Here is a 26,315-nt window from a genome sequence, read left to right on the forward strand (position 1 = left end):
CCGCCAGCACCAATCAGGCAGTGGCGCCCCGCGCTGCCAGCCAATGGCAGTGGCCCACAGCCCGAGCCGAGGGTCAGGGGGAACCAGCAAGTTCGGTAGAGCGAGCACATGAACCCGCGGCGACATCTTGGGGGGTGCTCTTAAAGGGAGAGCGGCCCGGCGGGCTCACACCTGGGACAGGCACCCCGCGCTCATTTCCCCCTCCCCAGCCGGGGCAAGCGGTCGCAGTGATCTCTCCGTTCGCTCTCCCTCCCGTCCTCCTTCTCTCCCCTCCCTTCACGCTAAAAACGGCCCGGTCTCCCCCCGCCCGCCGCTTTGGTGCGGCCTCGGCTCCCCGCCCACTCCCGCTGTTGGTACGGCCCGCGCGGAGGCCGGCAGGCGCGGCAATATGGCGGTGAGTTAAAGAGCAGCGCCGGGGGCTTTGGCTTTGGCGGCCGTCGGGAGCTCTTGGCGTTCCCTGGGCTTCCTCACCGTCTCCTCAGGGTCACTCTTCGGCGCCGCGGCCTTCGGGAAAAGGATCCCATAGGGGCGTGCGTGGGGGCTCTGTCCGGCGGCTGCGGCCCCAGGTGTAAACGTTTTAGGAGTGTCTTGATGGAAAAGTGGAAAATTAGTGTTTTGATGGAAAGAAGCTAAATCCTCAACCTTTATGAGTGCAGAATCTGTAATGCTCATGTCCTTTAGCAATTCTCGTGTGTTATATGGTGAAAGAATAAGATCCTTTAATACGCGCCATATGTTATGTGATAAAAGAATGAGGAGAAGGGCTACTGAACACGGATTTAATTAAAATCGCTTGGAATGCTTTACCTGAAGAACTCCGTGAACTACAATTAGTTATTACCAGACCCTCTTCCTGGCATAGGGAGTGCCAGGAAGAAGCATTGCATGGGTATATGGAGACTCTGGAACAATCAGAATTCTCTGGGTGTTTTCACTTATGATTCATGTCCTCTTCTACCTCCCCAATTCAGATCTCTCTGAGTTTGTTCTTTATTGGTAAGATGGTCAGTGTATGTCTGTCTTAGCTACTGTAGAGTCCTTTGCCTTGGAAAACGTTGTTAACACTTTCCTTACAGATCTTAGATCCAGTTTCAGAAGGCTGGATCTCAGGATACAGGTTTACAGAGTCATCACTGCTGCTCTGCTGTGAGGTGTTGCTGCCGTGTTCTGGAGCAGTGCTTGCCCATACCCAAAGGAGTTCAGGAGTGGTCTGTGATAGGTTACAGTTCTGTTATTTCTTAACCTGTTCAGCCAGGCTTCTCTTCCTTTCGCTGTTGAACAGGAGCGTAAAGGAACAGCGAAAGTGGATTTCTTGAAGAAGATTGAAAGAGAGATCCAGCAGAAGTGGGACCATGATCGAGTGTTTGAGATCAATGCTGCAGACAGGAGGGACCAGAGGAGGTATTGTTGTATTTGGTTTTTTACTGCTTGAAATGTCTTTTCATTCAAAAGCTGCTGGGGGGAAAAATGGCCCCTTTGTAAAGAGCAGTGTTCATGGCTCAGCTGGAGAGACCTGCTCACATGTTGTTGACATTTCTGTAGCTGATGGCATAAAGCCGCCGACTATGTGTGTGGCTGAGTTCCAGCGGGATGGAGAGAAGCTTTTGCAGTGTCAGTACTCTCTGTGGCTTTAAAACCAGGCTCTCTTTGGTGACTTGTACTCTTTGACATGGAGGAAATTCCTCAGTGGAATGCCTGAGCCCTCACCACTCCAGGGATTTCACTTTGAGAGAGGGCATGTCCTGCTCTGCTTCACAGAGCAAAACAGTGTTAAGCAAAATCCCAGCTCCTGCAGTCGACCAGCCTCTTGTACTTTTGTAGGAATGGGGGAAGGCCAGGTGTGTGTGACCATTACTGTTCCTCAGATGAGGGGCTGTGCTTTCTTTTCTCACGTGAGCCGTATTGCACAGGTTTGTCCCACCACCTGGTTGGTTGTGGTGTTTCCTAGAGCACTCTGCATTCTGTCTGGCTGGGTTTGGTTAACGTTTTGCTTTGATAATGGCTTTCTGCTCTGGTGGTACAATGTTCCTGAGTTGCTATCTGTCGGTTGTAGAAGGTGTTTATCTCCTGGGTTACATTTCCTCCCATCTGGTTGGTTGCATGATTGCTCTCAGCTGTCTGAAATTGGCTCTAAAGGAGTGGGCAGGTGTGGCTGGGCTTTGGGCTCTGTGCGCCCAGGTGGCATACAAGCACTGCTGCAGGGCTGGGCAGCTGTCTTGGCTGAGGGCTCTGCCAGCCCTGGCCCGGGGGGATTTCCTGGGGGAGGTCCCAGGGAGTTCTGGCTGTGGGGGCAGGGGGTGAGCCACCTTAGTCAGCACTGGCTCCAGCCCGAGAGGGGAGGGAGCAGAGCTGCAGGGAGGAAGAGCCTGTTACAGGTGCAGGGTGCTCTGTGCTATTGGGAAGACCATATGACTCTTGGTTTTATTTCTGCCCCAGAGTAATCCTGGGAAACTTGTTCATCCTCTGGGAATGCATAGCATGCTTGGAAGCAAGTTCCTTTGTGATCAGTGGGATCCCTGCTCGTTGCAGGTGTGGAGAGGCTGCCTGGGGGAACAGCATTAATCCTGTGGGAGGGTCTCTGACTGGAAAAGCAGTGACCTCGGCAGTATGATGTTAATATTTGGTGTGTGGGAAAGTCGGACTAAACAAAGATGATAACTGAAGTGGTGTAGCAGGTGGCAGGTTCTTAAATAGTAGACTTTGCAAGCAAAGAAATGACTTGGCCTTTATTCCTGCATGTTAATGGATTGAGGGAGTGTGTGAAGGGAAGAGACAAGGCATGAAGTAGAGTGCAAAGGTAGAGGTAGAAATTTGTGGTGTCCTAAATGTAAATACTTTCTTAGCTGCTTTGAGAGCTCAGGTTCCAACAACATAATACATCTTTGAAACACCCTGCAACAATATATCCCTGTGAGTGGAGCGGTTGCTTACAGTGTGCCCTTAAAATCTGAACTCACACAATGGGAGATTAAATAAATGACTTTAAGCCTTTGCTGTAATTAATTTACAGAAGCAGGATTAGAATTTTTTACCTTTGGGAATGTGCTATATCTATTTCAACATTTCTGTGTGATGTCAGTCCTCTGTGGGTTTTTTCTTTCATGTTTATTTTTTTAAGATGGTAAAGCCTGTTAATGTATCAGCTCTTTAAAATCAAAGACTCATGTTACTGGTAAGGAAAATATTTTAATGCCACTGTGGGCTGATAATAGCTGAACATACCAGTTACCTGCTTTGCTCGTGTATTGTCTGATGGTCACTTAAAAAGCTAATTATGTGCTTTAATTCTTTGACTTTCTTCTCAGCAAAGGAAAGTACTTTGTTACCTTTCCTTACCCCTACATGAATGGCCGCCTGCACCTGGGACACACATTTTCCTTATCCAAATGTGAGGTAAAAATTCTCCTTTGCTGATATCTTTAAATAATACTCTAGAACAAATGCTGATTTTGTAGTTCAGTTTTGAGCTAACAGGATGCCATGTCAATTCCTTTATAGCTTTAGTAATGACTTATTAAACTTTCCTTTTTTCCCATATTTTCAGTAGGAATATTGCTGGCTGAAGGGAAATGCCATTCATGTCTTTTTTAATTTGATGAGATGGGGCTGTGGGTGTTTCCCATGTTCATTCTTTGAAACGAGATTTTTAGGAGATGCTGCTAAATGGCTCAAACTTCACAGGAGTCCCTTTTGTTTGTGCTTGCTGTGCTCTGTGACCTGTGTGGGAGCAGGTGTTGGGCACTAGTGGGTAGGATTCCACAACCTCGCTCTTTTTGCACCCGTTGGTCTCTGGTCAGAGCCAGCCTGGAAGCTGGGCACGCCCGTGCCTGTGCAGCCACAGGGGCAGGCCTGGCAGCCGGCTCTGGTTTCACCTTCCTGCCCTGAGTTCCTCCCCAGCTGTGTGCCTGTACTGTCTGTCAGTAGCTGTGTGTTAGAGAAGGAATCACACCAGTGTTTGAGCAGCTGCTGGCTCAGCCTGGTGCCATTCCTGTGTCAGCTGTTCCATTTTCCCTGTCTGTAGTTCGCAGTGGGGTACCAGAGGCTGAAGGGGAGGAGCTGCTTGTTTCCCTTTGGGCTGCACTGCACGGGGATGCCCATCAAGGTGAGAGTTTTGCAGTTGCTGGGGGTTGTTTCCGGTGGGGTTTTTACCCCAAAGGCTGCTTGGAGCCTTGCTTACTGTCTGTCCCCAACGCCACCTTAGTTAATTTAAAAATTCACCAGGACAGTGTGATTTGGCACCTGAATTTGTAATAAACATGTGTTGTGCTTGAATTATAACATTACTTTCTAGAAGATGAAGGGCTGGAAAACTAAATTTTACCTGTTGTATGTTTTCCTTTGTAAGAAAATCCTCACAGTAATCCTCTTCCTGCCCTGGAAGGTGTTCTGGAAGTGGCAGGATCTCCTAGATGTTAATGCAAGGTCCAGAGAAAGTTTAAAGCACTTAAAGCATGGAATGCAAAATGTTACCAGTAAAACCCACTCCTTGGCTGTGATTGCAGCCGGTACCTTGGTGACACACTCCCAATAACTCTGTTCAGGCTTGTGCAGATAAGCTGAAAAGAGAAATGGAATTGTATGGTTGCCCACCGGAATTTCCTGATGAGGAGGAGGAAGAGGAAGAAAATTCTGGTAAAAAAGAGGAAGAAATTATCATCAAAGACAAAGCAAAAGGCAAAAAGGTAAAGTTTAAACCGAGCCTTCCTGTGTGCAAAGGTTTTTGGTACAAGTGTAGTGCAGGGCTCTCCACCTTTCTGTGGTGCCAACACCCGTGGGTTTGAGCAGGCCCCAAGAACAGGCCATTCCTTGCTGGGTTGGTGTTGCAGAGCCTCTGCAGCTGTGTTGGACACTGGCATGGAACAGCTGGGAAGAGGAGGGTTAGGGAATTTACAGTGAATACAAGGTATGGTAGAATGGAAACTCTGTGAATACCAGGTGTAGAATGGAAACGAATCCTTTATCCTCACTGTTAGAGAGAGGATGTGAGAATATTTGTGTTAACTTGTGTATCTCGAATCAGAAACCATAACATTAACAGAGGCAAATGCTCTTGTGAGCACAAGACTCTGGGCTTCTTCCTGATCCCAATTGTTCTTTCAGAGCAAGGCTGCTGCCAAGACTGGCTCTTCCAAATACCAGTGGGGGATCATGAAGTCTTTGGGTCTGTCTGATGAAGAAGTAGTCAGTTTTTCTGAAGCTGAGCATTGGCTGGATTATTTCCCTCCCCTTGCTGTCCAGGATCTGAAGAGCATGGGATTGAAGGTGACTCTGGGAGATTCTAACCTCAGTTCCACAGGCAGCCATACCTGTATTGTTACTGTGTTGGTGGATGTGCTGCTTCTCCTTGAGATTTTCTGTGTAATACCAGCATAGTTCCAGAAATGTTTCTGATATTTGGGGAATTAGTAATTTAACCTTTTAATGGTCTTGGGTGATAATTAAGTGCTTTCTTATATGAGCTTGTACCCTGTGCAGTGGTCACAACTGGAAATGAGTCCAATAAAGGCATTATGACCTATGCTTCCCATGTGAGATAACTTGTCTGTAGTCAGTATTGACAGCAGTTCTATTTAACATCACAGCATTATTCTTCCTATAAGTACTTGTCCTGCTGACAACAGATTTTTGAAAATGAAGAGGTAAAGATGAAACAAGGCAGTGCTGAAATTCAGCTTGAATGGTTGGTTAAAACTACTACAAAACCTCTAAAGTTCTCACTCAGTGGAGGGACTTGAGTCTTTGACATCTCTGCTCTGAGAGAGCAGGCACAGATGTGTGTTTAAGCTTACACCCTTTGTGGGATACATACTTGCATTGTCCTTTTTGAGGGAAAGCTCTTCTTATTTTTAAAATAATAATTATGGTATTATGAGATTCTTTTAATTTCTTGATTGTGCTTACTTACTGGATCCTCTTGCCCATTTTCAGGTGGACTGGAGGCGTTCCTTCATTACAACAAATGTCAATCCCTATTATGATTCCTTTGTACGATGGCAATTCCTTACACTAAAGGAAAGAAATAAGATTAAGTTTGGCAAACGGTAAGCTGCCACTCAGCTCTGAGTTTTTGGGGGTGTGGGTAAGCTCAGCTGCACCAAAGACAGGGCCCTGTGATACTTCTCTAGAGCGTGCTTTTAACTCAGATGAAACCAGAATCTTTCATTGCTGGCACTCTGCCTGACGCAGTGAAGTGTGGTTGTTGTGCCAGCAAAGCATGTGAGATTTGTCTTCCGGGTTTAGTTTTTCCATGGGTACCAACTCAAAGCAACAAAGGGCCAATTCTGAAAGCTCTGAGCATTGGCACTGACGGAAACAGATCCACACAAAATTTAAAAATACCATTAAGAGGTCTTTTCTTCCCAGAGAGCTATATTTTTTTTCTTCTTGCTCTATACATTATTTTATTCACTGCTAAATGAAAATACACCTTTTTCTAGATACACAATTTATTCTCCTAAAGATGGACAGCCTTGCATGGATCATGACAGGCAAACAGGAGAGGTAATATTTTTACTTGACATTTTCATGCATTGCTTATGATCTTACAATTTACTTTACATTCGGTATTTATCTTGAAGCAAAACATAGTTTGTATGTGCAGAGTCACTGGCTCTCAGTTGTCAGTGCATGTGAAAATTGAATTAACTCCTCTCTTGAGCAGATTTGTCTGGAACTATGGATAGTATTTTCCATCGTAGCTGGTTTCTGTGATTGTTTGGCAATCTGTGCCTGCAGCATCACTCCATTGTGTTGTTACCTGTTGAAACTAAATAAACAAGTTGTTGTTAACTTAGATGTTGCTGAGACAGTGTCTGTGACGACTAAGTTTTTTGCTGTAGGAATACAGTATAACCTCTCTGCAGTCTGCGTGTCAGTGAGCAGCCTTTCATATGAATGGAAATAGGATTTGCTCTGAGGAAAGCATGATTACCTTAAATCGTGTTTGGATTAGGTTCCTGCAGAATAGGATTTATTTTCTTTCCTGCTCAAGTAAATTTCATTTATTGATTGTTGCCTTGTTTGTGGGAATTGTAGGGTGTTGGGCCTCAAGAATACACGCTGATAAAAATGAAGGTGTTGGATCCTTACCCTGCAAAATTGAGGTAGGTCTTGACTTTTTAGTGGCAGGTAGGCTCTGTTTCCTGGCCAGAACTGACCATTGAATTAAACAGTCTGTTTTGCCTAATGCAGAATTTAATTTCACCTGATTATTTCCATCACTTCAAAGACCTGGTCAGAATCTTGAGCTGCTCTATTCACTGTGTCTGCGTGGAACTCAAGTTGCAATTAAAAACAAACAAACAACAACAACAACAAAAAAAAAAAAACAAACCAAAAAACCCCCCCAAAACCGGAAAGAAAATGGAAAACCCGGAAAGAATTAATGACCCACTTTTGTCTCAGGAAACGTTACTCGAAAGTTGATGTTGGTTTAAAAGCCTGTTCTGTGTGATCCGGAATGATTTTATTTTGGTAACTTATCCAGTATTTTTCCCCTTCAGTGGCTTGAGAGGAAAAAACATCTTCCTGGTGGCTGCCACGCTCAGGCCAGAGACCATGTTTGGCCAGACCAACTGCTGGCTGCGCCCGGACATGAAGTACATCGGCTTTGAGACTGGCAATGGGGACATTTTCATCTGCACCCAGCGTGCTGCCAGGAACATGTCCTACCAGGGCTTCACTAAGGACAACGGGGTCGTGCCTGTGGTCAAGGAGCTGATGGGAGAGGTGAGCATCCTACAGTGTGCTGGTCAGGCTTAGCTGGTCCTCTGGAGCTTACGCTTAGAAAGGTGATGGTGGAATTCAAATCGTAAAGAAAATACAGGAGCTATTACAGAAATTTTGGAGTGACTAAAATGTTAGTGACTAAAATTGCAAGCAGCAGGCAGCTTCCTTGGCAGCCAAGCCACAGCTGCTGCTGGGGGAATAACCTGGTGCAGTTACCTGGGGACAGATGCATTCCTGTTGCTTCAGCGTGATTTGGTGAAGGGATAGTGCTAAGTAATGCTTTTCTGCTTGCTGGGAAGAGTGAATGGAAAGGGAGAGGAAAAAGTAATAGCCAGAAAGCGTTATGTGGAACAGGCTTTTGTTGGTACTGACACTTCCAGTACATCTATGTGAATTAAGCTGTCTTAATTGAGTAGTTGAATGTTAGTGGTGTTGGGATTTGCTGTCCTTAACTTGTGTGCTTTGTGCAAGTGTCATCAGTGGTGTTTACTTATCCTGATGCCAGGCATCTTCAGCTCTTTGCATCCCTTGATTTCCATTCACTACAACTTGTCACCATCTTTCTTGATCTTGCTTTGAAGTAGAAAATACAGGGTTTTTTCCTTTGTTGGTAGACACGATGTGAATTCAAGCAAATTAGTGAGGTAGAAGACAGCTGCCACATCTAGACTGCCTCCTGCCAGTGTGTGAATATCTTGACAATATGCTTTCCTTTCTTTGTTTAATGTTGCTTTTGACACTGGCTTCCTAAGTCATTCCTGCCTCAATGCTGTTGTGCTTCAGATACTTGAAAGCAAACTGTCCTTCTGCTTCCCACGTTTTCCCAATTCTACATGCTAGTAGTTTAAGTTTCTTTGAATTTGGTTTTTTGGCTTCTCTACCAATCAATAATCTATATACAGTGTCAAATAGTACCACATGGTTTCATATGTACTTCCTCCTTGTCCATCTGTATATAAAATGTATTTAATTTATTTGTAATGTGTAAGGAAAATGTACAGAAAATTTGAAGAATATCAGCTTGCTCTACTACGCTGAAACCCCCTGATTTTCTTCTCTGCTGTTCCTTTGTCCTGCTCAGGAGATTCTCGGTGCTGCACTTTCGGCACCGCTCACCACCTACAAGGTCATATACGCCCTGCCCATGCTCACCATCAAGGAGGATAAAGGTAACTGCAGCAGAGCCTGTTGGATGGGCACTGGCATTCAGCATGTGGGGACTAATCCTTTCATCTGTTTATCTTTTCCTTTGCCAAGGAACTGGAGTGGTGACAAGTGTTCCCTCTGACTCTCCAGATGACTTTGCAGCCCTGAGAGACTTGAAAAAGAAGCAGGTCAGTCTGTTAACTGAATTGTTTCTGTTTCCTTTCCATAGTGAAGATGGTCAAAAATAAATATCCAGTGGGTAAAATGAAACTCACTTTAATTGGCATTTTGCCACCTCTAACTTGAAATCAAAGTAGTTAAAAATAAATTAAGTTTAAACCAACTGGGCTAGGACAGGTGTTTGGGTTTTTTCAGACTTCGGGTCTGAGTTTTAGATGAGAATCATGTAACTTGTGCTGCATGTTAAGGTAGAGAAGAGCACCAATGAAACAGAAGTGAGTTCCTGTTGTGGAAATGACTTCCAGAAATGAGATTAAGATTCTCTATAAATTTCAAATGAGACTGAAAGTGGTTGTTAGTAATTGCAAGAGTACATCAGCGTCTGAACAGCTGTCCCTGGCTACTGAACTTTTGTCCATTCATTTCAGGGTAGAGCAATATCAGTTTTTCCCCTTTTAAAAAATGTAGACCATTATGGCAAAGAATCATCTGGAACTGAGATGGGGATTGAGGTGTGTCAGAAATGGTGAGAAGGCAGGGAAGTGGCTTTGTCTGATTTATAATAAAACATTATGTACAAAAAAGACACTATGAATGGACAAGAACCTTTAAATCTAAGAGATTTCTATATATTGCTTTTTTTTGTTCCAACTTTCAAGGCTTTGAGGGTGAAGTATGGCATCAGAGATGAAATGGTCCTGCCATTCGAGCCGGTGAGTGCACTCAGATGTGTCCATCTATAGCACATAGGATGTTATGTTCACTGATGAGAGACAAACCAGGAGCTGTGCCTACCTCTTCCAGAGTTTCTATTTAAAGTCCTCTTCAGTTGAAAGAGCTGAAAATCTTGAGTAAAATTTTCATGTTTTCCTGTAGTTACAACATTTGGTCTGTTAATGGTTGCAACCAAGATTTGTTATTCTGTGCTGTACTTCAGAGAGAAAGGAAAGTATCAATTTTTATGGGAATTATTGTTTTGGAAGATGGAATGCATCATTATACTGATAACCTGTTGGTTGGTTAAAACTTAGCGCCCTAATGGCGAGATTAGGAGTGTATCTGTTCTGTGCAAAAAGCTGAAGTCCCTCCTTGCTAGGGCAGCCTCGTGGCTGAGGCAGTTTCCATTAGAAAATGCAGGTTACAGGTAAAGCCATCCCAGCATCCTGCAGTACCGTTGGTTCCACACGCCAGCTCCCGTTTTGGGACAGCTCGGTGTGGATACACCTGGGCAGCTCAGAGTCACCCTGGGAACTGCTGGGAACTTCTGGCTGATGAGTGGAACTGCACCCATGTGTTGTAAGCCCTGTGTAACTTGTGCTGGATGCTGTGAGTGTGCAGAGCGAGCAGTGCGGTGCAGGAGGGGTTTGACAGCCCTTTGTTGATTTTCAGGTGCCCATCATTGAAATCCCAGGCTATGGCAGCCTTTGTGCTCCATTTGTCTGTGACGAGCTCAAAATCCAGAGCCAGAATGACAGAGAGAAGCTTGCAGAGGCCAAGGAGAGAGTGTACCTGAAAGGATTCTATGAGGGAGTAAGTAGTAAAAGATTTTGGTAAGTGGTTTCTTGGTGAAGAATTAAACTCTTGGTGAGTTTAATTAGGAGGAAAAAAAAGGCAGATAAAGAATAAAAAAAAAAAAAACCAACCTCAAGAAAGGGGGACACTATCCTTTTTTCCCAAAGCACTTTTCATTTAGACTCTTCCTGCGGTAAGGTTCTGCAGTTGGGGGAATGATGTAGAATTGGAGAAAGTTTCCACTCATACATTCCTGTGTTCTCTGAACATTATAACCTGATTTCTGAGCAAGTGATCACCTTCTGGGGAGCTGATCCATTTTGTTGCAAGTATAGATAGGGAAACTGATTTGAAATGAGCAAGGTGGTGGTGTTTGCAGGTTTTTTTGTTTTGTTTTTTTGGGTTGGGTTTTGTTCTGTTTGTTTGGTGTGTGGGTTGTTTTTTTTTTGTTATTGTTTTGTTTTGTTTTTTTCCTCCTGTCTTTACCTCAGTAGCTCACTATGTGTATTTCTCAGCTGATATTTTGTAAGCAAGCAACAGTTTTTATTTCTGACTCTTTGCACTCTGTCGTCTATGTGGATGCTGACATATGTACAAACTGTTTTTGGGTAAAGATGATTACAATTAATGAAAAAAACCAACACCTGTACTCTTATTTTTTGCATGTCAAAGATGGCAGCACCTGCTACTTCCTTACATTGATTTGAACACCTATGGCACCTATTTCTTGCTAAATTTTGGAAAAAAAAAATCTCATGTGACCCATCTTTTACAGGTGATGTTGGTGGATGAATTCAAAGGACAGAAAGTTCAAGATGTCAAGAAACGTATTCAGAAGCTGATGTTGGATAAGGTATGTGACAGTGTGCACACAGCTGCTTCTGCATTGTCCATTTTGTCCTTTTCACAGGACTGAGTCACCAGAGAAACCCCTGGTGTGGTTTTGCAGCCCTCAGGGTGCCTTGGGTTGCTGCAGAGCACAGAACACTGCAGAGAGAGGGACCTGGTGTTCTTGGGCTGAGTGGTCTGAGTAGCTTAATTAGAGTTCTCTTATTCCCTGCCTTGCTCTATCACCCGCCCTAGGACATGTTCTGGTGGTCCAATTTATTTTTTAATATAGCTGGGAATATACTGGAAGTGTAGGACCTGAACTGTCAAGTCTCTTTCAAGCCAGTGAAGGGGATGTGTGATGTGCAAATGCCCCATTGCTGGGCTCATCCTTCAGAGAAGGGAGAGCAGTAAATGAACAGTGGTTGTGGCATCCCTCTGATGAAACTCCCTAAAGAGGATTGGGAGTGGGAGAGGCTTCAGGCATTTAGTCATTATTCCCTTGTTGTTGTGGCATAGTTATGTCCAGATCATAATGTAACCCATTACCCTGCATCAGCACGCATGGTGTGTGCAAGTGGATTTGAAGCTCAACATCCCATTTTCCTTTGCCTTTCCCCTTCCCTCTGTCCCCTGGGGTTTTGGAGCTGTTTCAATCAGTGGGGCATAGCCAGCAGGAAATATTTTGTGCTTACATGCTCCTTTTCCTCATGCATTCTGTACAAAGTGCTGTGAGCTGGTACCTCAGAGAAGCACACAGACAAGCCTTATGTCATTTTATGTGGAGGAATACTGAGGCAGAGAACCTGGGCAGTGCTGAGAGCCGTGCAATAAATGCTGTAAACCAGACTAGAATGGAGGGGATGCTTTTTAGTAAGTTGTCAGGGTTTTCTAAACTTTGCTAAGTACTTAAATCTCAGCTTTCATTGCCCTTTCAACTCTTAGGGCGAAGCCATGATTTATATGGAGCCTGAGAAACAAGTTATCTCGAGATCTGCTGATGAGTGTGTTGTGGCCCTTTGTGACCAGTGGTAAGTGAAATAAAGCTGTAGTTACAAAGTTGCTCCAATTGTACCCTATTTCTCAACTGCTTTATTACAATAAACCTTTCCTGACTGTAGGTACTTAGATTATGGTGAAGTGAGCTGGAAGAAACAGGCGTCAGAGTGCTTGAAACATCTGGAGACGTGAGTTATGAGCATGGCTGTAAAGGAGAGTGACTTTGCTGCTGGTGGTGGGGTCTGAGAGGACCGAAAGCAGTAAGAGCTTCTTTCTTACAGGTTCTGTGAAGAGACTAGGAGAAATTTTGAAGCTACCTTAGGTTGGCTACAAGAGCACGCATGCTCCAGGACGTATGGCTTAGGTAGGCAAAACACTCCTTTTTTGGTTGGTGCTTCATAAGGATGGTACTCCTTGTTTCGTTTGGAAGGCTTAAGTGCTATGTAACATCCCCAGTGGGACAGGGAAGTGCGGGAACGAAGTTGTCCAACTTGTATCGTGGCCCAGCATCCCAGAGGAGGCGTGCTTTGTTGGAAATGCCTGGGGCTGGTAATATTTGCATTACTATGGGTAGTCTGTGCAGTATCTCAGTGGCTTTTTACCTGGGCCATTGATTTGGAAGGGACCTCAGAAGAGGGAACTAATACCACTTCTTGGGTTTTCTCCTTGAATTCTGACTAGCCTTCATCTTGTGTAGCCTGACATGGGACAGCTGCTAGAAGTGCACTGTAACCCACAGCAGATGTTCTTGAGCTGAGCTATGTCAGGATACTGATTCAAAATCAGCAACTGTTTGTGCTTGAGTAAAATTTTCAAGTGCATAATTTAATTTTTAAAACAAATATTTTTAAAAGCATAAGCATGACTACTAATGTATATATGTATGTTTATATGCTCCACTGAAAATCATAAACTTCTGATGTGTGCCTGGGAGTCGTGTGTGTGGGTAGGGGTGGTGCTATGGTACCTGACAGCCGCCTTCCCCCTGGCCAGGGAGCCGCTTACCTTGGGATGAGCAGTGGCTGATAGAGTCTCTCTCCGACTCCACTATCTACATGGCCTATTACACCGTGGCTCACCTGCTGCAGGGAGGGAACCTGAGGGGCCAAGGAGAATCTCCTCTGGGCATCAGGTAAGGAGAGTAAACCATTAAGTTTACTTAACAATTGGGTGTGCTTATCTCCTGAATTGCTCTGCAGAAAGACTTGCCAAGGAGGCTGAGTCTTTGCTTTTGTGTGTAAAAAGCATTATTATTAAACTTAACCTGCTGTGAGCTGAGTTAGAACAGGTCTGCAGAGGGGAAATAAGGGAAGAGAGAACAGTGTGATAGGCAGTGAGAGTGGAGAAATGCCTCTGAAAGCATCTCTGAAAGAGCTGTGTGGGGAGTAAATCACCTTTTTCAATACTTGTTTGACTTGCCTTGAAATGGTCCTTGGCAGGTTGTTGGGTGATTGGTTTCAGTGGCTGCTGAGGTGTCTGCTTGCTGAGACTGCTGTGCACCATAACGAATTGTAGGCTCCAGTGTACAGAGGGAACAGGATTTAGCTCTTGGTTTCTGTCACTGTCACTCTCCTGGAAGCTTAGAACCATCTTTTACCTGCAACTTGTCTGTGGAAGTCTTCAGAGCAAGAGGGAGGAGGCATGTGACCTCTTGGTTGGAGTGGCTTTTGAACTGTGGTGATAAGGATCAGAGAGATGACAGAAGTACAGCTTAGTCTGGAGTTGGAAAAAACACTTCAGATTGTGCCTTGAATCATCTGCTCTAATTCTGTGTGGTTTATGAACTAATTTCTGGAGTAGTTCACATATTGGAATGGAAACTTTTCTTACCTGATGCTTTTAACTAATCTGAAAACCATTTCCAAAGTAAAGATTCGGATTCTTACAGACAGAAATAGCTCTGAGAGACTGGGCAAGGCAGTCACTTGGGCTCAAACCTCTCTAATTACAGAGAAGCTACATATGAGCTAGTCATGTCTGGAAACAAGCTTTGAAGTGAGCATCCTGGGCCCTGAATTACAGATTCAGTGTAATTAAGCATGTACAATTAGAGTGCTCTCCTATGTGAGTAGATAACATCTAGCAGCCTTGGAAAATGCTTTTTACTGATACTTGCTCTGGGTTGTGAAGGAAAAGGGGGTTTATGGCCCATCCTGTCAGTCACCTTCAGTTACAGTGAATTTGGCACCAAACACAAGCTCAGTCACAGCACAGGAACTTAAAGCATAGAACAAGAACTGCCAGAACCAAGCCAGCAAACCTGAGCCTCATTATCTGAGGTGGTTTTCTAATGTGTACTGGAAGTACTTGGGGTCCAGAATGTTTTTCCTCTCTGCATGGCACAGGCCAAAGCCCCTTAGCAGGCGCTAACACAGAGCAGACTTTGGCTTGAAAGTATTTAATTTGGAATGCACACAGGCAGTATCTGGTGCAGTCTGCTGAAGTTCTGAGAGCCAGGAGTAAAAATCTCTGTAGAAACAAGAAGGATGTGTGTTAATGCAGCCCAGTGGCTGCAGAGTTGTGGGTCTCAGTTGCATCTCATCAGTATTTTCCTTCAAAATTGTGGCTCCTACCTCTGGTAGTTGGTAAGATGTGTCTTGCAGTCAATGTTAATTTTAAATGTTCATTCCATTTGAAGTGGGAAAAGACCACAAATATTTTCCATGTAGGAGGCAACCTTGAACTGTACAGCAGTTCTCTCCTGTCCTCCTGCTCTTTGATTTCTGGGAACCCAGAAGGAATGGCTCCATGAGACATAGCAGTGAGGGGCTCTCAGCGTTCACTTAAGGTCACAGGTGGTGCTGAGGGTTGGGTGGTGACACTTGGAAAAGAAATGATCGGGTTTCCAGGACATTCAAGATTACGCTTTAATTATTAATTGCTTTTTCTTTATGGGAGTCTTCATGCTTTATTGGGAAAGCTGAAAGGGCAGTTTAAGCAGGGCATGGCTTGAGCAGTTCTGAATTTGTTTCTGATGTTAGATTCACTCACCTGAGCTCAGGCAAAGGCCCTGGGCACTCTGTCCATGTTTGCTGATCACGTGGACTGTGCTGTAAGAATGGATCAACAGGTTTAAGCTGCCTTGTAGAAAATGCTGTGGAGTGTGAGGAGCTTTTACTGACTTGGCAATGTGGGACTGATTCTGTGCAGGGCACATCAAATGAGCAAAGAGGTTTGGGATTACATCTTCTTCAAGACAGCTCCATTCCCCAAAACTGAGATTCCAAAAGAAAAGTTGGATAAACTGAAGGAGGAGTTTGAATTTTGGTATCCTGTGGATCTCAGAGTTTCTGGCAAAGACCTTGTTCCAAATCACCTGTCGTACTACCTCTACAATCATGTGGCCATGTGGTCAGAACAAAGGTAAGTTGGGATGTGATGCAGGTGTGCAGGAGGTAAAGCTGGAGAGTTTGCAGTTCTGTCACGTTTGTTAATGGCCTTTGGACTGTACCACATTTAGAGTTGTGTTGGAAATGTATTCTTTTGTATTGCAGCTTTGATACAGTTGTCCATAATAGAAGTGATTGAAATGGAAGTGGTTTTTACCATTATTTCCCCTGGTTTTTCTGCAATATCTCCTCCTATGGATTTCCCAATGTTGAGTTGTATTCCTGCACTGGAATTTATGTGACTTTATTACAGAGTCTTCTTAATTCCTTCTCAAGGATGGTTAAAAGAGCCATATATGCTCCTATGGACTGTGCAGGACTGGTTGAGACTCTTTGCCCATTGCATGATGCTTTTAGGGTGAAGATACAGTTTGCATTCCCTTGAACTTTGGTTTAGGGGTTGTATAAAACTGTATATAGGAAAAGTGGGTTTCTGCTGTATAGTAAAGATGATTGTGGGCAATTTAATACCTCCTTCCTTCATGGGTAGAGATGTGGACCCAGCACTATTGTGTGCTCTTGGGCAGTGCCAATCACTGGCCTTTAAATTAAAAATATCTGAATAGAGGAAGGTGAAGTAAATGAACTGTAATTGCAGGTGCACTGCTCCCTGCCTTGCATTTCAGCAGTGATAATCCTTAGCCTTTATACTGTAGTTCTTTACATCTTCAGAAACACTCCTTAATATATGTAAGACAACCCTTAGGTATTTTTTTTGAAGATTCCACTTAAGGTGTTCATCTCAAAGTGGAACATAAAGTGTTTGTTCCTTTTTTTTTTTAAAAAGAGAAAATGTATTTACTTGGCCAAAAGCTTTGTATCTTGTCTTCAAACAGAGAAAAATGGCCAGTAGCTGTGAGAGCCAATGGACATCTGCTTCTCAATTCTGAAAAGGTACGGTGAGGTTTTGTGTGACATGGCTTTTGTGTTGTCAAAATGGCATTTCCTAGCCAGACTAGAAACTTCTTGGGATTTAAGTAGTGGAAATAGTGACATTTCTTCATTAGTGCCCTCCAGTTTTTCATTCGCTAAAGACCTGCCTTGCCTGTGATTCTGTGTAGCACTTTCTGTTAAGTCAGCTTTTGTGTGGTCTCACCAATTTAGTGAAGAGTTCAGTGCGTTTCTGTTAAGTTTTAGGGTAATACAGAATGTTTATTTATTTAACTAAAGTTTAGCTTTTTAGAGCATTGGAGTAGATGCAGCGAGAGGAAAACGTTTGTGCCAATTACTTGCTAATATGTGCAAGTTCTGACACTGAATTGAATTAGAAGTGCCTGAACCCAGGAATTAGGCCTTGGAGACTGTTTGATATGAATCAAAAAAACCCCAAAACAAACCCTACTGGAGTTCTTCTTGAAAAATCAATACGGGGTGGGCTGAAACTGCCAGTTTTGAAGTAGTATTTAAGTTTAATTAAGGGAATTTCTGGGTTTGTATTTTGGTGCTGAGTGCATGCAGAGTTGAGTCTGCTTTTGCTGTAAGACCTCATTCAGATTTACCAAAGTGCTTTTTGCTGTGATTCATGAGAAAATGGTTTGCCCAAACCGTTGCTGGGTCTGTCTTGCTTATCCACCAACACAAGGGATGTGTCAGAAAACAAACACTCTTGTCTTTCTTTCAGATGTCTAAATCGACAGGCAACTTCCTTACCCTCACTCAAGCTGTTGACAAGTTTTCTGCAGATGGTGAGTGCGTTCTGACCTGCATCTGATTGTCAATTATGCCAAAATGACTAAAATGAGTGTTTTGCTCTCAAAGGAGTTTATTGGAGTATTGAATGGCAATAAATCTGCCACTTAGCACCTGTTCTTGTTGAAAAGCTGAACTCCACTTGGAAGATTGGGATGTGTGTTAGCACACCTTGTTCAGCCAGGAGCTGCTTCTGGGGCTGAGCCCTCCAGGAGCATCCTGTTTGATTTTTCTGTGCTCACTGAAGAGATCAGAACACAGGACACGCTGCTGGTGTGCGTGGGGTGTGTACGTGTTTGTGCCCTGCGTATCCATGTGTGCCGTGCTCCTTCTTCCATGCTCCTGTGTTTTGGGCAGTGACTGTGCTGGTCTCCTGGTTCTGGTGTCTGTCTGGTCCCTTCCCAAGGAGGGCAGTGTTCCTCTCCTGGGGGAAGTGCTTCCTTTGAGGCATCTCTGGCTGGCCAGGCAGTTTGTTACCTGGCCTTGCATTTGCTAACTCCAATTGAAGTGAGCTGTCAGGGTGCAGGAGGCACAGCACTCCATGGGTATCAGCCAGCTCATGGCATCCAGCCTTGGCAGCTGATCCCATTTCCTTCAGGCATGCGTTTGGCCTTGGCTGATGCTGGAGACACTGTTGAAGATGCCAACTTTGTGGAAGCCATGGCAGATGCTGGTATTCTTCGTCTCTACACGTGGGTGGAGTGGGTGAAGGAGATGATTGCAAACAGAGACAGCCTGAGGAGCGGCCCAGCCAGCACCTTCAATGACAGAGTCTTTGCCAGGTATGGTACAAAGGTTAATAATACAGTTTGGGCCACGTTCTTCCTTGCAAGAAGGAATCCTGTAGTTATTTTTTTCTACAAGTAATGAATTCCATAAAACAGCGCACATTCCAGCATAGGTTATGGGGTTTGGCTGCACTGGTGAGTTTTACAGTGTTGCCATTACATGGGGCACACTATGCAGTATTGATGCTGTCACTTCCCTTTCCTCCCCAGTGAGATGAATGCAGGGATAATGAAGACAGACCAAAATTACGAGAAGATGATGTTTAAGGAAGCGCTGAAAACTGGTTTCTTTGAGTTTCAGGTAGGAGCTGTAAGAAAGTGTGACACCTGGTATTTGTTACTTTGTGGATTTCTTTTGATCTTTCTGTCTCTGATCCTTAATTATACAGCTGAATTGGAATCAGAATTGTGTCAAGAAACAAGAGTACTTCAAGGGAATAAATGTGGAATTGTAGAGGTCTGTCTGTGTCAGTTTACAAAGGTCCTGAGGAAAACAAATGCAATTCTGCAAATAGTCCTGATATCTAATATGAGCAAGAAGCTGCTTAAAAAAAGACAAAGACACTATTAAAAAGAGCGTTGCCTTTCTTTACATCTTTTGTGATAAAGGACTCTTCATAAGAAAACAAGCTAATACATCAACGAAATTGTTTGGAAGCATAGTGCTTTTTGATATCCTCCATAAACCATGTCTCCAGAGTGTCTGCAGAGCCATGCTGCTCTATTTAATGAATTACAGATGCTTCTTCATGTGGCTGCTTTGAGATACTCAGGAGTAGGGTTAAATAGGCTGAATTATGTGTAATGATAGATCATATTCATTGCCTTTTTCTTCGTCCTTATTAATATCTTTATGTAAGTTGCTTGGGATGACAGCACCTGATACATAGCCGTGGATGTTTTTGTCTTTTATGTTTGTGCCAACAAACAGTTTTTTTAAGTACCACATAAATGCGAAAATCCAACGGCCAGCTGGCAGAGTCACATGTGGGTGCTTCAGGAAACTGCAGTTCTCAGAGCTCAGTAATGGATTATTACAAGCTGCTCACGTTCTGCAGGCGTGTTAGAGCCCACAGGTGTGTGTGTTTGACTCTGGGTGTTGCTCCCTGGCAGCTGAGTGCTGATGGCTGTGTTGTTGTTCCAGGCAGCAAAAGACAAGTACCGGGAGCTGGCGATCGAGGGCATGCACAGGGAGCTGGTGTTCCAGTTCATTGAGGTGCAGACTCTGCTGCTGGCACCCATCTGCCCCCACCTGTGTGAGCACATCTGGTCCCTGCTGGGGAAGGTACTGATGTTTCAGCTCTGTCATTGATTCAGAGCTGAGCTTTTATGGATTTCAGTAACACCCAAGTCAGGCTTACAAATATTATTCATGTACAAGTAGAAGAAATGTGTCAGAATCCAAGGAGTCATACTGGCTCATTGTCCCTGGGACAGTGACTGCAGGGAGCTGGCCTGTTGCCGTGATGATATGTGCAACATTACTACCAGTCACTATCATTGTCTGCTTGCAAAGAGGTGATCTAAAATTAAGTGAAACAATGCAATAGTCTTACCCTTCTGCGTAAAGCTTAGTTTTGATTTTTTTAAGCCCTGTGCTTGTAGATGGCGTTCCATAGCCATATGGTAGCTGTGACTGTAAGTACAGTCCTGAACACACTTGTGAAGAAGTGCTTGTTGGCTGTGTGCCCACTCCTTTACACCCTAGTTATGGGTGCATGCTCACTGGGGTCCAAACTGGCTAAACTCCATTTTCCCATCAAGCTATAACTGTTGGAAAACCCACCAGCTAATGTGTGTTCACCTCAGTGCGTTTGTGTCTTCCTCTGCCCAAAGCCTGACTCCATCATGAGGGCCTCGTGGCCGGCAGCAGGGCCCATGGATGAGGTGTTGATTCGCTCCTCCCAGTACCTGATGGAAGCAGCTCACGACCTCCGGCTCCGCCTCAAGAGCTACATGGCGCCTGTGAAAGGAAAGGTGAAGGTCGTCTGTTTGTGTGCATGTGTGATAATTCTGTATTGCCTAGGGACTCCTTCCTAATTGTTTTTATTTCCTCAGAAAAGTGCTAAAGAGCCTTCCCAGAAGCCTTCTCACTGTACCATCTATGTGGCCAAGAACTACCCGCCCTGGCAGCACACCACCCTGTCCATCCTGCGCAAGCACTTCCAGGTGCTCGTCCCTTCCTCTGCCCTCCAGCTGCTTGCCTGCTTTATGTGGCTCGTTTTCCATCTGTAGAAAGTTTATAAGCTGTAACTTGTTACCAAATTATTTCAATAGATTAATTTTCTTTATGCTTTTACAACTATCCAGTAAGTATTTATGCTTAATGAAAATGTCCCAAGGACTGTCATTGATTTGACAGTTGCATTTCATTGGTTTTGACAATCTGAGTAAAAGCATGCCTGTGCTCTGTTGTTTCTTTCATTTGTGAGTGGTTAGCTTTTAAATATTCTTCTTTCCAAGTATATTTTTGAGGAAACATGGGTGACTGACAGAGTACTGCTGCCTTACTCTGCAAGTGGGCTGAGAAGCTTTGTTCTAGTCCTTGAGTAAGTGTATACCACTCAGTTACAAGAAATAGCTTGAAATGGAATAAATCAGTCATGAGAAGAAATATGTTAAGAAAGCAGAAGGATCTGTGCTTCTGACACGGGGAACTGCTGAGAGTGGCTTTTGGGATCCTGATGAAGCCTCCTCAGCTTGAACACACCAGGGCTGTAGCTGATAGATCAGGGAGTCCTGACTATTCCAGCTTGTGGCAATGAGATAAACCAATAGTCCTCATGTGGAATTTGTTCTTGGGGGTATTCACCTTTGGGCATTGTATAGGCTTTTCTCTGTATCAGTGTTAAATGCTGTTTGGGCTTCAAAAGAATGAGAAAACTGTCTGGGGAGTCAGTGATGCTGACAAACCTTGCTGGTATTTATGGGAAAGCAGGAAAGGTATATGATATTGAAAGGCAAGATTTTTCATGATAGCTGTTCCCTTTAATGATTGTTCATCCCTGTTTAGGCCAGTGGAGGTCAACTGCCAGATAATAAAGTAATTGCCAGTGAGCTGAACACCTTGCCAGAGCTGAAGAAGTATATGAAGAAGGTGATGCCTTTTGTTGCCATGGTTAAGGTAGGTGTCAGAGGGACAGTTCTGGTACAGGAAAGGCTTTTGTGAATGCAGTGTCTCCCCCTTGCCCTTTGCTCATTTGGCATCTTTATGGGTTTGTTTATAAACAGCTTCAACATCTCTAGAAGAAATACATAATAAAAATGTCTCTATGTGAATTAGCCCAGCTGCATTCTGGATCTGGTTGAGGCTTGGTGCTTTCTGTGTTTTGTGGGTGATATAATCTACTTCAAACACACCTGGATTCCTCTATATTTGAAATGTATCCTATTTGACTTCTCCAGTTTTTCATGCTGAAATGAGTGAAGTGTTGCTTTGGAGACAAAAAAAATTGGAAGTTAAAAGTAAGGCCAGAGTTAATTGATTGCAGTATGTTTAAGGGAGGAAAAAACAGACTGTTCTGAGCCTTGAATGGAATTACAAATTTTGTCTGTAATTCTTATGTTTATGAATATTCTGATAGTCCATTGTTTTCCCTGAGTTGTGCGAGCCTATTCAAATCTTGGTTTCCATTTCTTTAAAGAAACTTTTTTGTGCTTGCTGTTGCAGATGAAAATTCAATACAGCAACTAGGGAGAGCTAAGAAGCAAAGAATTAATAAATTTTTTTTTAAATTGGGGGTGAGGGGGTCACAGTGTGTGATTTAAAACCTTTTTGATGACTTTTCATGATCTGTAGAAGTTGAGAGGGATTAGTAATGGAAAAAATCTTAGTGAGTGTAAAAAAAAATTACTTTTTCTCCTTAAGCTTTAGCTTGATTTTTGAAATACATGTATTAATGTCTTCTATTTGTAAGCTTTGTCGTGTTTTCTAAGTGGAGGTGCTCTTTGCTGTCTCTGTGGGGTTGTTCTGATTGTTCCTTTTCATGAAAGCTTGGAAGCCTTCAGAGGAGCAGAGAGCACAGAGCAGTTCTGGAGCTTCCTGCCTAAGTTTGTAAGAACAGGAGGGATGTGTTAGATCCTCTGATCCCAGCTGGGAAAGGTCAGACAAGCTCTCAGTCCTTAGAGTTAGGGCTGAAACACTGCTGTGTTTTGGTGTCTTTAGTCTGGCAGCAGTGAGTGGTCCTGGGGCACGTGGGGAGGGAGCTGAGGCTCACCTCAAATCCATCCTTTCGCTTCCAAAGAGCAGTAACCAATTTCCCGTAGAGACATGGAAACACCTGAGCGCGGACTCCCCTGATCAGTGTCTTTCTTTAAACCAATTATTCATCAATTCCAGGGTACAAGGAGCATTTCTGCTTGTGCTTCCCACTCATCAGAGGAGGGCTGAAATGTAGGAGAGCCTCTGTGATGTACAAAGGGAAGCAGTTCCATGGTAAAAGGGAATCTTTCACATTAAGCTGACGAGGAAACCAGGAAACCACAACCATGCTGAGGCTGACAAAGCAGAGCTTCAAAGGAGACAGCTGGCTCAGCATGTGAGCCAGGCAGGGACAGATTAAACTCCAAAGAGGAAGTTCTGTTTTAGTTAAAAAAAAAAAAAAATCGTGTGGTTTTTATACTGCCTTTAATACTGTCTCTTGTGACTGTTGCTGCTGGCTTTCTGGACTTAATTAAGTTACTTTTATGTTAACATACAAAGTGGTTGTTATTTCCCTGCAGAGAACTCGCTGTGAGCATGTCCAGGTGTTGTGGGCTTGTCCTTTATTTTAAACTGGGTCATCAGCCTGAGTTTCCTGCTGTGAAATACCACTGAAACGCTGACTGATTTTGTGAATTCTCAACCTGCACATTAAGTAGGGATTTAAATAACTGTGAATGTCAAACACCTTTTCTATTCTATATTAGAACTGTGATCTAATTGCTCTTACTCCTCCCATCAGTGTCACCAACTCCCTATAGAAGAAGCCCTGTTACAAGAAAATTATTGCTCTGATGTTAATGTTGTGCCAGCAGAGCGCTCTCGGATTTACAAGCCTATTCTTTTCATGACTAATGTGGATAGTTTGCCATTTTGAAGCATCATTTTACTTGCAGCCTTTAGAGGGTTTTAATACTTTTCCCCCCCCCCCCGCACAGGAAAACTTGGAGAAAAGTGGTTCTCGTGTTCTTGATCTTGAACTGGAGTTTGATGAGCGTGCAGTGCTCATGGAGAACATTGTCTACTTGACAAATTCCCTGGAGGTTGGTACAGACTTGGCACCTGTTACTTGGCATTTATTGGGATAGCTGGAGCAGCAGCCTTCCCTAAGGCTCTAAGCCTCTTTACATTAACTTCTGGGTGTGCATTGCTCAAGTAACAGTTTTTTATCAACTTTGTTTCCATTTGTCAAATAGATGCATATAAATCTGTTCAGTGTTGGCACGAGATACAGGGGTGGGTATGCACTACAAACATGGTCCCAGAAAACAGGGCTGGTTTTCACTGCAGTACTGGATGTATCTGTGACAGTGATGTCCACTGACACTTCTGAAGAGAGACTTTTCTCTGAGCTGGTCTGTATCTTACGTTTCCAGCTGAAGAAATGAGAAGGAGCTGCTTCAAGGCATTACTAGCAAGAACAGTCAGTCACTGGGCACCTACACTGGCATGTTGACTGCAGCAGGCTGTCTTCCCTCTGCAAGGAGCAGACTCTGGGCAGGGCTTTTCACGCTGTGCTGTGTAAAAGGCATCCAGTCTGGTAGCAGTTATGCTGCTTCATATGATGAGCAGAATTTAGTTTAATAGGCAGCATGGTAATCAGGGGACAGCTCAGGCACATAGTATTAAAAAACCTAAAACAAACAAAAAACCCCAACACCAAAAGTCAAAAAAAGAAAAGCAGTTGTTTTTTAAGAATTAGAAACTCTATATATTGCAGAGCTGGATGTAACCTGTACAGTATGAAACAAGAGTGACTTCATTGGGCTTGTCCCATGTCAGAGCAAAGCCAAGAGTGAGCAGCAGCTTTTATTTTAAGCTGTCTGTAAATCTTCAAAGCCCATTGATGTGGGGGAGGGAGCAGTGTATCCTTGGAACAGGGATACACTGCTCGGAGCAGCCAGAGAGGCTGGGGGCTCTGGGGATCCCTGTCCTTGGAGGCTGACTAGGGGGGTCTTGTGCACCTCACATAGGGAGTAGATGACCCTTAGAGGTCCCTTCCAAACAAGATTTTGTGGGTTCAGGTGTGCTTTTGTTGCCTTATGTCAGTGCAGGTTTGCTTTCCCCTTTCCTACATGAACAGCTGTTTGATGGGGCCGTAACCTCTGCTGTTCCCTCTAAAGCCATTACACTCCTGCTTATTCCCTCCTCCCCCATTTTTTCTCTTTGACAGCTGGATCACATTGAAGTGAAGTTTGCTTCTGAAGCAGAAGATAAAATCAAAGAAGACTGCTGTCCTGGAAAACCATTTTCTATATTCAGAACTGAGGTAAAATCAGAAATTCAGATATTGGAAGTCAGAAAACTTAATTTGAAACTTTTAAAAAAACCCAGACAAAAGTAAATTTAAAAACTTTGATCAGACATGAATGTTCATCATGTATGAATATTTCTAATTCTTTTAAAAGTAAAAATGTAACTGATCTCCCGAAATATGTCCTAAACCCTTGTTACACTCTGGGCTGCATTTTAGGCTTGGGGCAGTGCTGGCATCCAGCATTATGGCCAGGCAGGTTCTAATGGGATTTTATCCCTCCAGAAGATTTATTGACAGCAGATGTTTATTTGATTTAGTTTCCTGTTTCCCCTGAGGAATCCCGAGCACAGGTTCTCCTCTAAGGTCTGTATTGTTTGTCACAGCCTGGCGTGTCCGTGTTTCTGGTCAACCCTCAGCCCTCCAATGGCCACTTCTCCACAAAAATGGACATCAGGCAAGGGGACAACAGGGAGACTGTGATCAGGCGCCTGATGAAGATGGACAGAGGGATTAAAGGTAACCACTAGTCCAGTGTCCAGCTGTGCCACCTGCTGCGGGGGGCACACAGGGTGTGACAGAGGACGTGGGACATGCCCTGTGTATGCAGTGATGTGAGTTACTGCCAGCTCCTGGGCGGTGGAGGTTTGGGAATGGCTGGAAACAAGTGAGATGGAACAGGGACTCTTCCCTGTCTTCCCAGAAGGTGTCAGTGTGCTCTTGGGGACAGGGCTGGAAGGCCGTACTTGCAGGAAGGTGTAGCTGAAGGTCCCAGGCTCCTTGGTCTCCTTAGCAATCTTACTAGTCTGCTTTTTAATAAGGAATGTATTGAAATCAACTCTCGCCTTCCTCTTCCTTCCAGTCTCTGCAGTTCATTCCTCAGAAAATGAAGAATAACTGTTCAGTTACTCAGACCTGTCCTGAGCCAGATAAAGCAAATTCAGTGCTTAGAATGTGGTATTAGGAGCTGGTGTTTGTGTGGTTTATCCCCGTTTCTGTTGGTAACTCACTGTGTGACCACTGAAGGACAGTGTTGTATTGGTGTAAACCTTAACACGACAGTTATTCCCATGAGAATGTGTTTCCTTGGAGCAGATGTGGAAGTTCCAAGGGTTCAGCATTGCTGTGGTTAACTCTGTTGGTGCTGTGGCCTGTGTACAGCTGCTGTGGCCTCACCAGCTGCTCTCTCTCTGCAGATCTCTCTAAAGTGAAGCTGATGAGGTTTGATGATCCTGTGCTTGGGCCCCGCCGTGTTCCAGTCCTTGGCAAAGAGGAAGCAGGGAAAACTCCTATCCTGGAGCAAGCCATCTTCCACATTGACCTGGCCCAGAGGCACGTCTGTGTCACTGAGAATGGCCTGACAAGGGACATTGGGGACACAATTGTTTACCTGGTTCATTGAACGGGTGTGTACCTGGCAGTGAGAAGGTTCATGGAGGGACGTTGAAGCATCTGTATTAAACAAAGGGGAGAATTTGTTCTATTAAAAAAAAAAAGCCACCCCAACCAACCTGAGTTCTCATGGGCGTTGCCCCTGCTCTTTTAAACAGGGGTTTAATAAAATTATTTTCCTCTGGTGCTTTGGCTTCTCTTGAAAAGAA

General features: G+C 44.1%; 1 protein-coding gene across 2 annotated transcripts; it reads left to right on the plus strand.

Annotated features, from left to right (window-relative positions):
* The first annotated feature begins 174 nt into the window (after positions 1-174).
* Positions 175-26,293, plus strand: LARS1 (leucyl-tRNA synthetase 1). 2 transcript variants are annotated; one of them, XM_032124670.1, is made up of 32 exons: positions 177-394; positions 1,283-1,401; positions 3,306-3,393; positions 4,022-4,102; positions 4,542-4,682; positions 5,101-5,262; positions 5,929-6,041; positions 6,438-6,501; positions 7,036-7,103; positions 7,503-7,728; positions 8,810-8,897; positions 8,986-9,062; positions 9,714-9,767; positions 10,444-10,584; positions 11,342-11,419; positions 12,340-12,425; positions 12,516-12,581; positions 12,675-12,757; positions 13,387-13,525; positions 15,544-15,756; positions 16,619-16,676; positions 17,404-17,467; positions 18,070-18,253; positions 18,470-18,560; positions 19,404-19,544; positions 20,096-20,236; positions 20,318-20,428; positions 21,273-21,383; positions 23,399-23,503; positions 24,634-24,729; positions 25,101-25,233; positions 25,911-26,293. In XM_032124670.1, exons 1-32 carry the CDS (start codon positions 389-391, stop codon positions 26,114-26,116), a joined length of 3,534 nt encoding a protein of 1,177 aa, XP_031980561.1. In that variant the 5' UTR covers positions 177-388; the 3' UTR covers positions 26,117-26,293. The 2 variants fall into 2 exon arrangements, with proteins under 2 accessions (XP_031980562.1, XP_031980561.1); XM_032124671.1 differs by lacking the exon at positions 23,399-23,503 and having other exon boundaries at positions 175-394.
* Positions 26,294-26,315: the final 22 nt, after the last annotated feature.

Source organism: Corvus moneduloides, chromosome 15 (assembly GCF_009650955.1).
Source record: "Corvus moneduloides isolate bCorMon1 chromosome 15, bCorMon1.pri, whole genome shotgun sequence".
NCBI lineage: Eukaryota > Metazoa > Chordata > Aves > Passeriformes > Corvidae > Corvus > Corvus moneduloides.

What these genes read in the sequence shown, in the direction of transcription:
- LARS1 (XM_032124670.1), top strand. An exon ending in TGAAAGGATTCTATGAGGGA is followed by an intron (nt 10,585 to 11,341) that starts GTAAGTAGTAAA and finishes CATCTTTTACAG; the next exon opens with GTGATGTTGGTGGATGAATT. An exon ending in GCCATGTGGTCAGAACAAAG is followed by an intron (nt 15,757 to 16,618) that starts GTAAGTTGGGAT and finishes GTCTTCAAACAG; the next exon opens with AGAAAAATGGCCAGTAGCTG.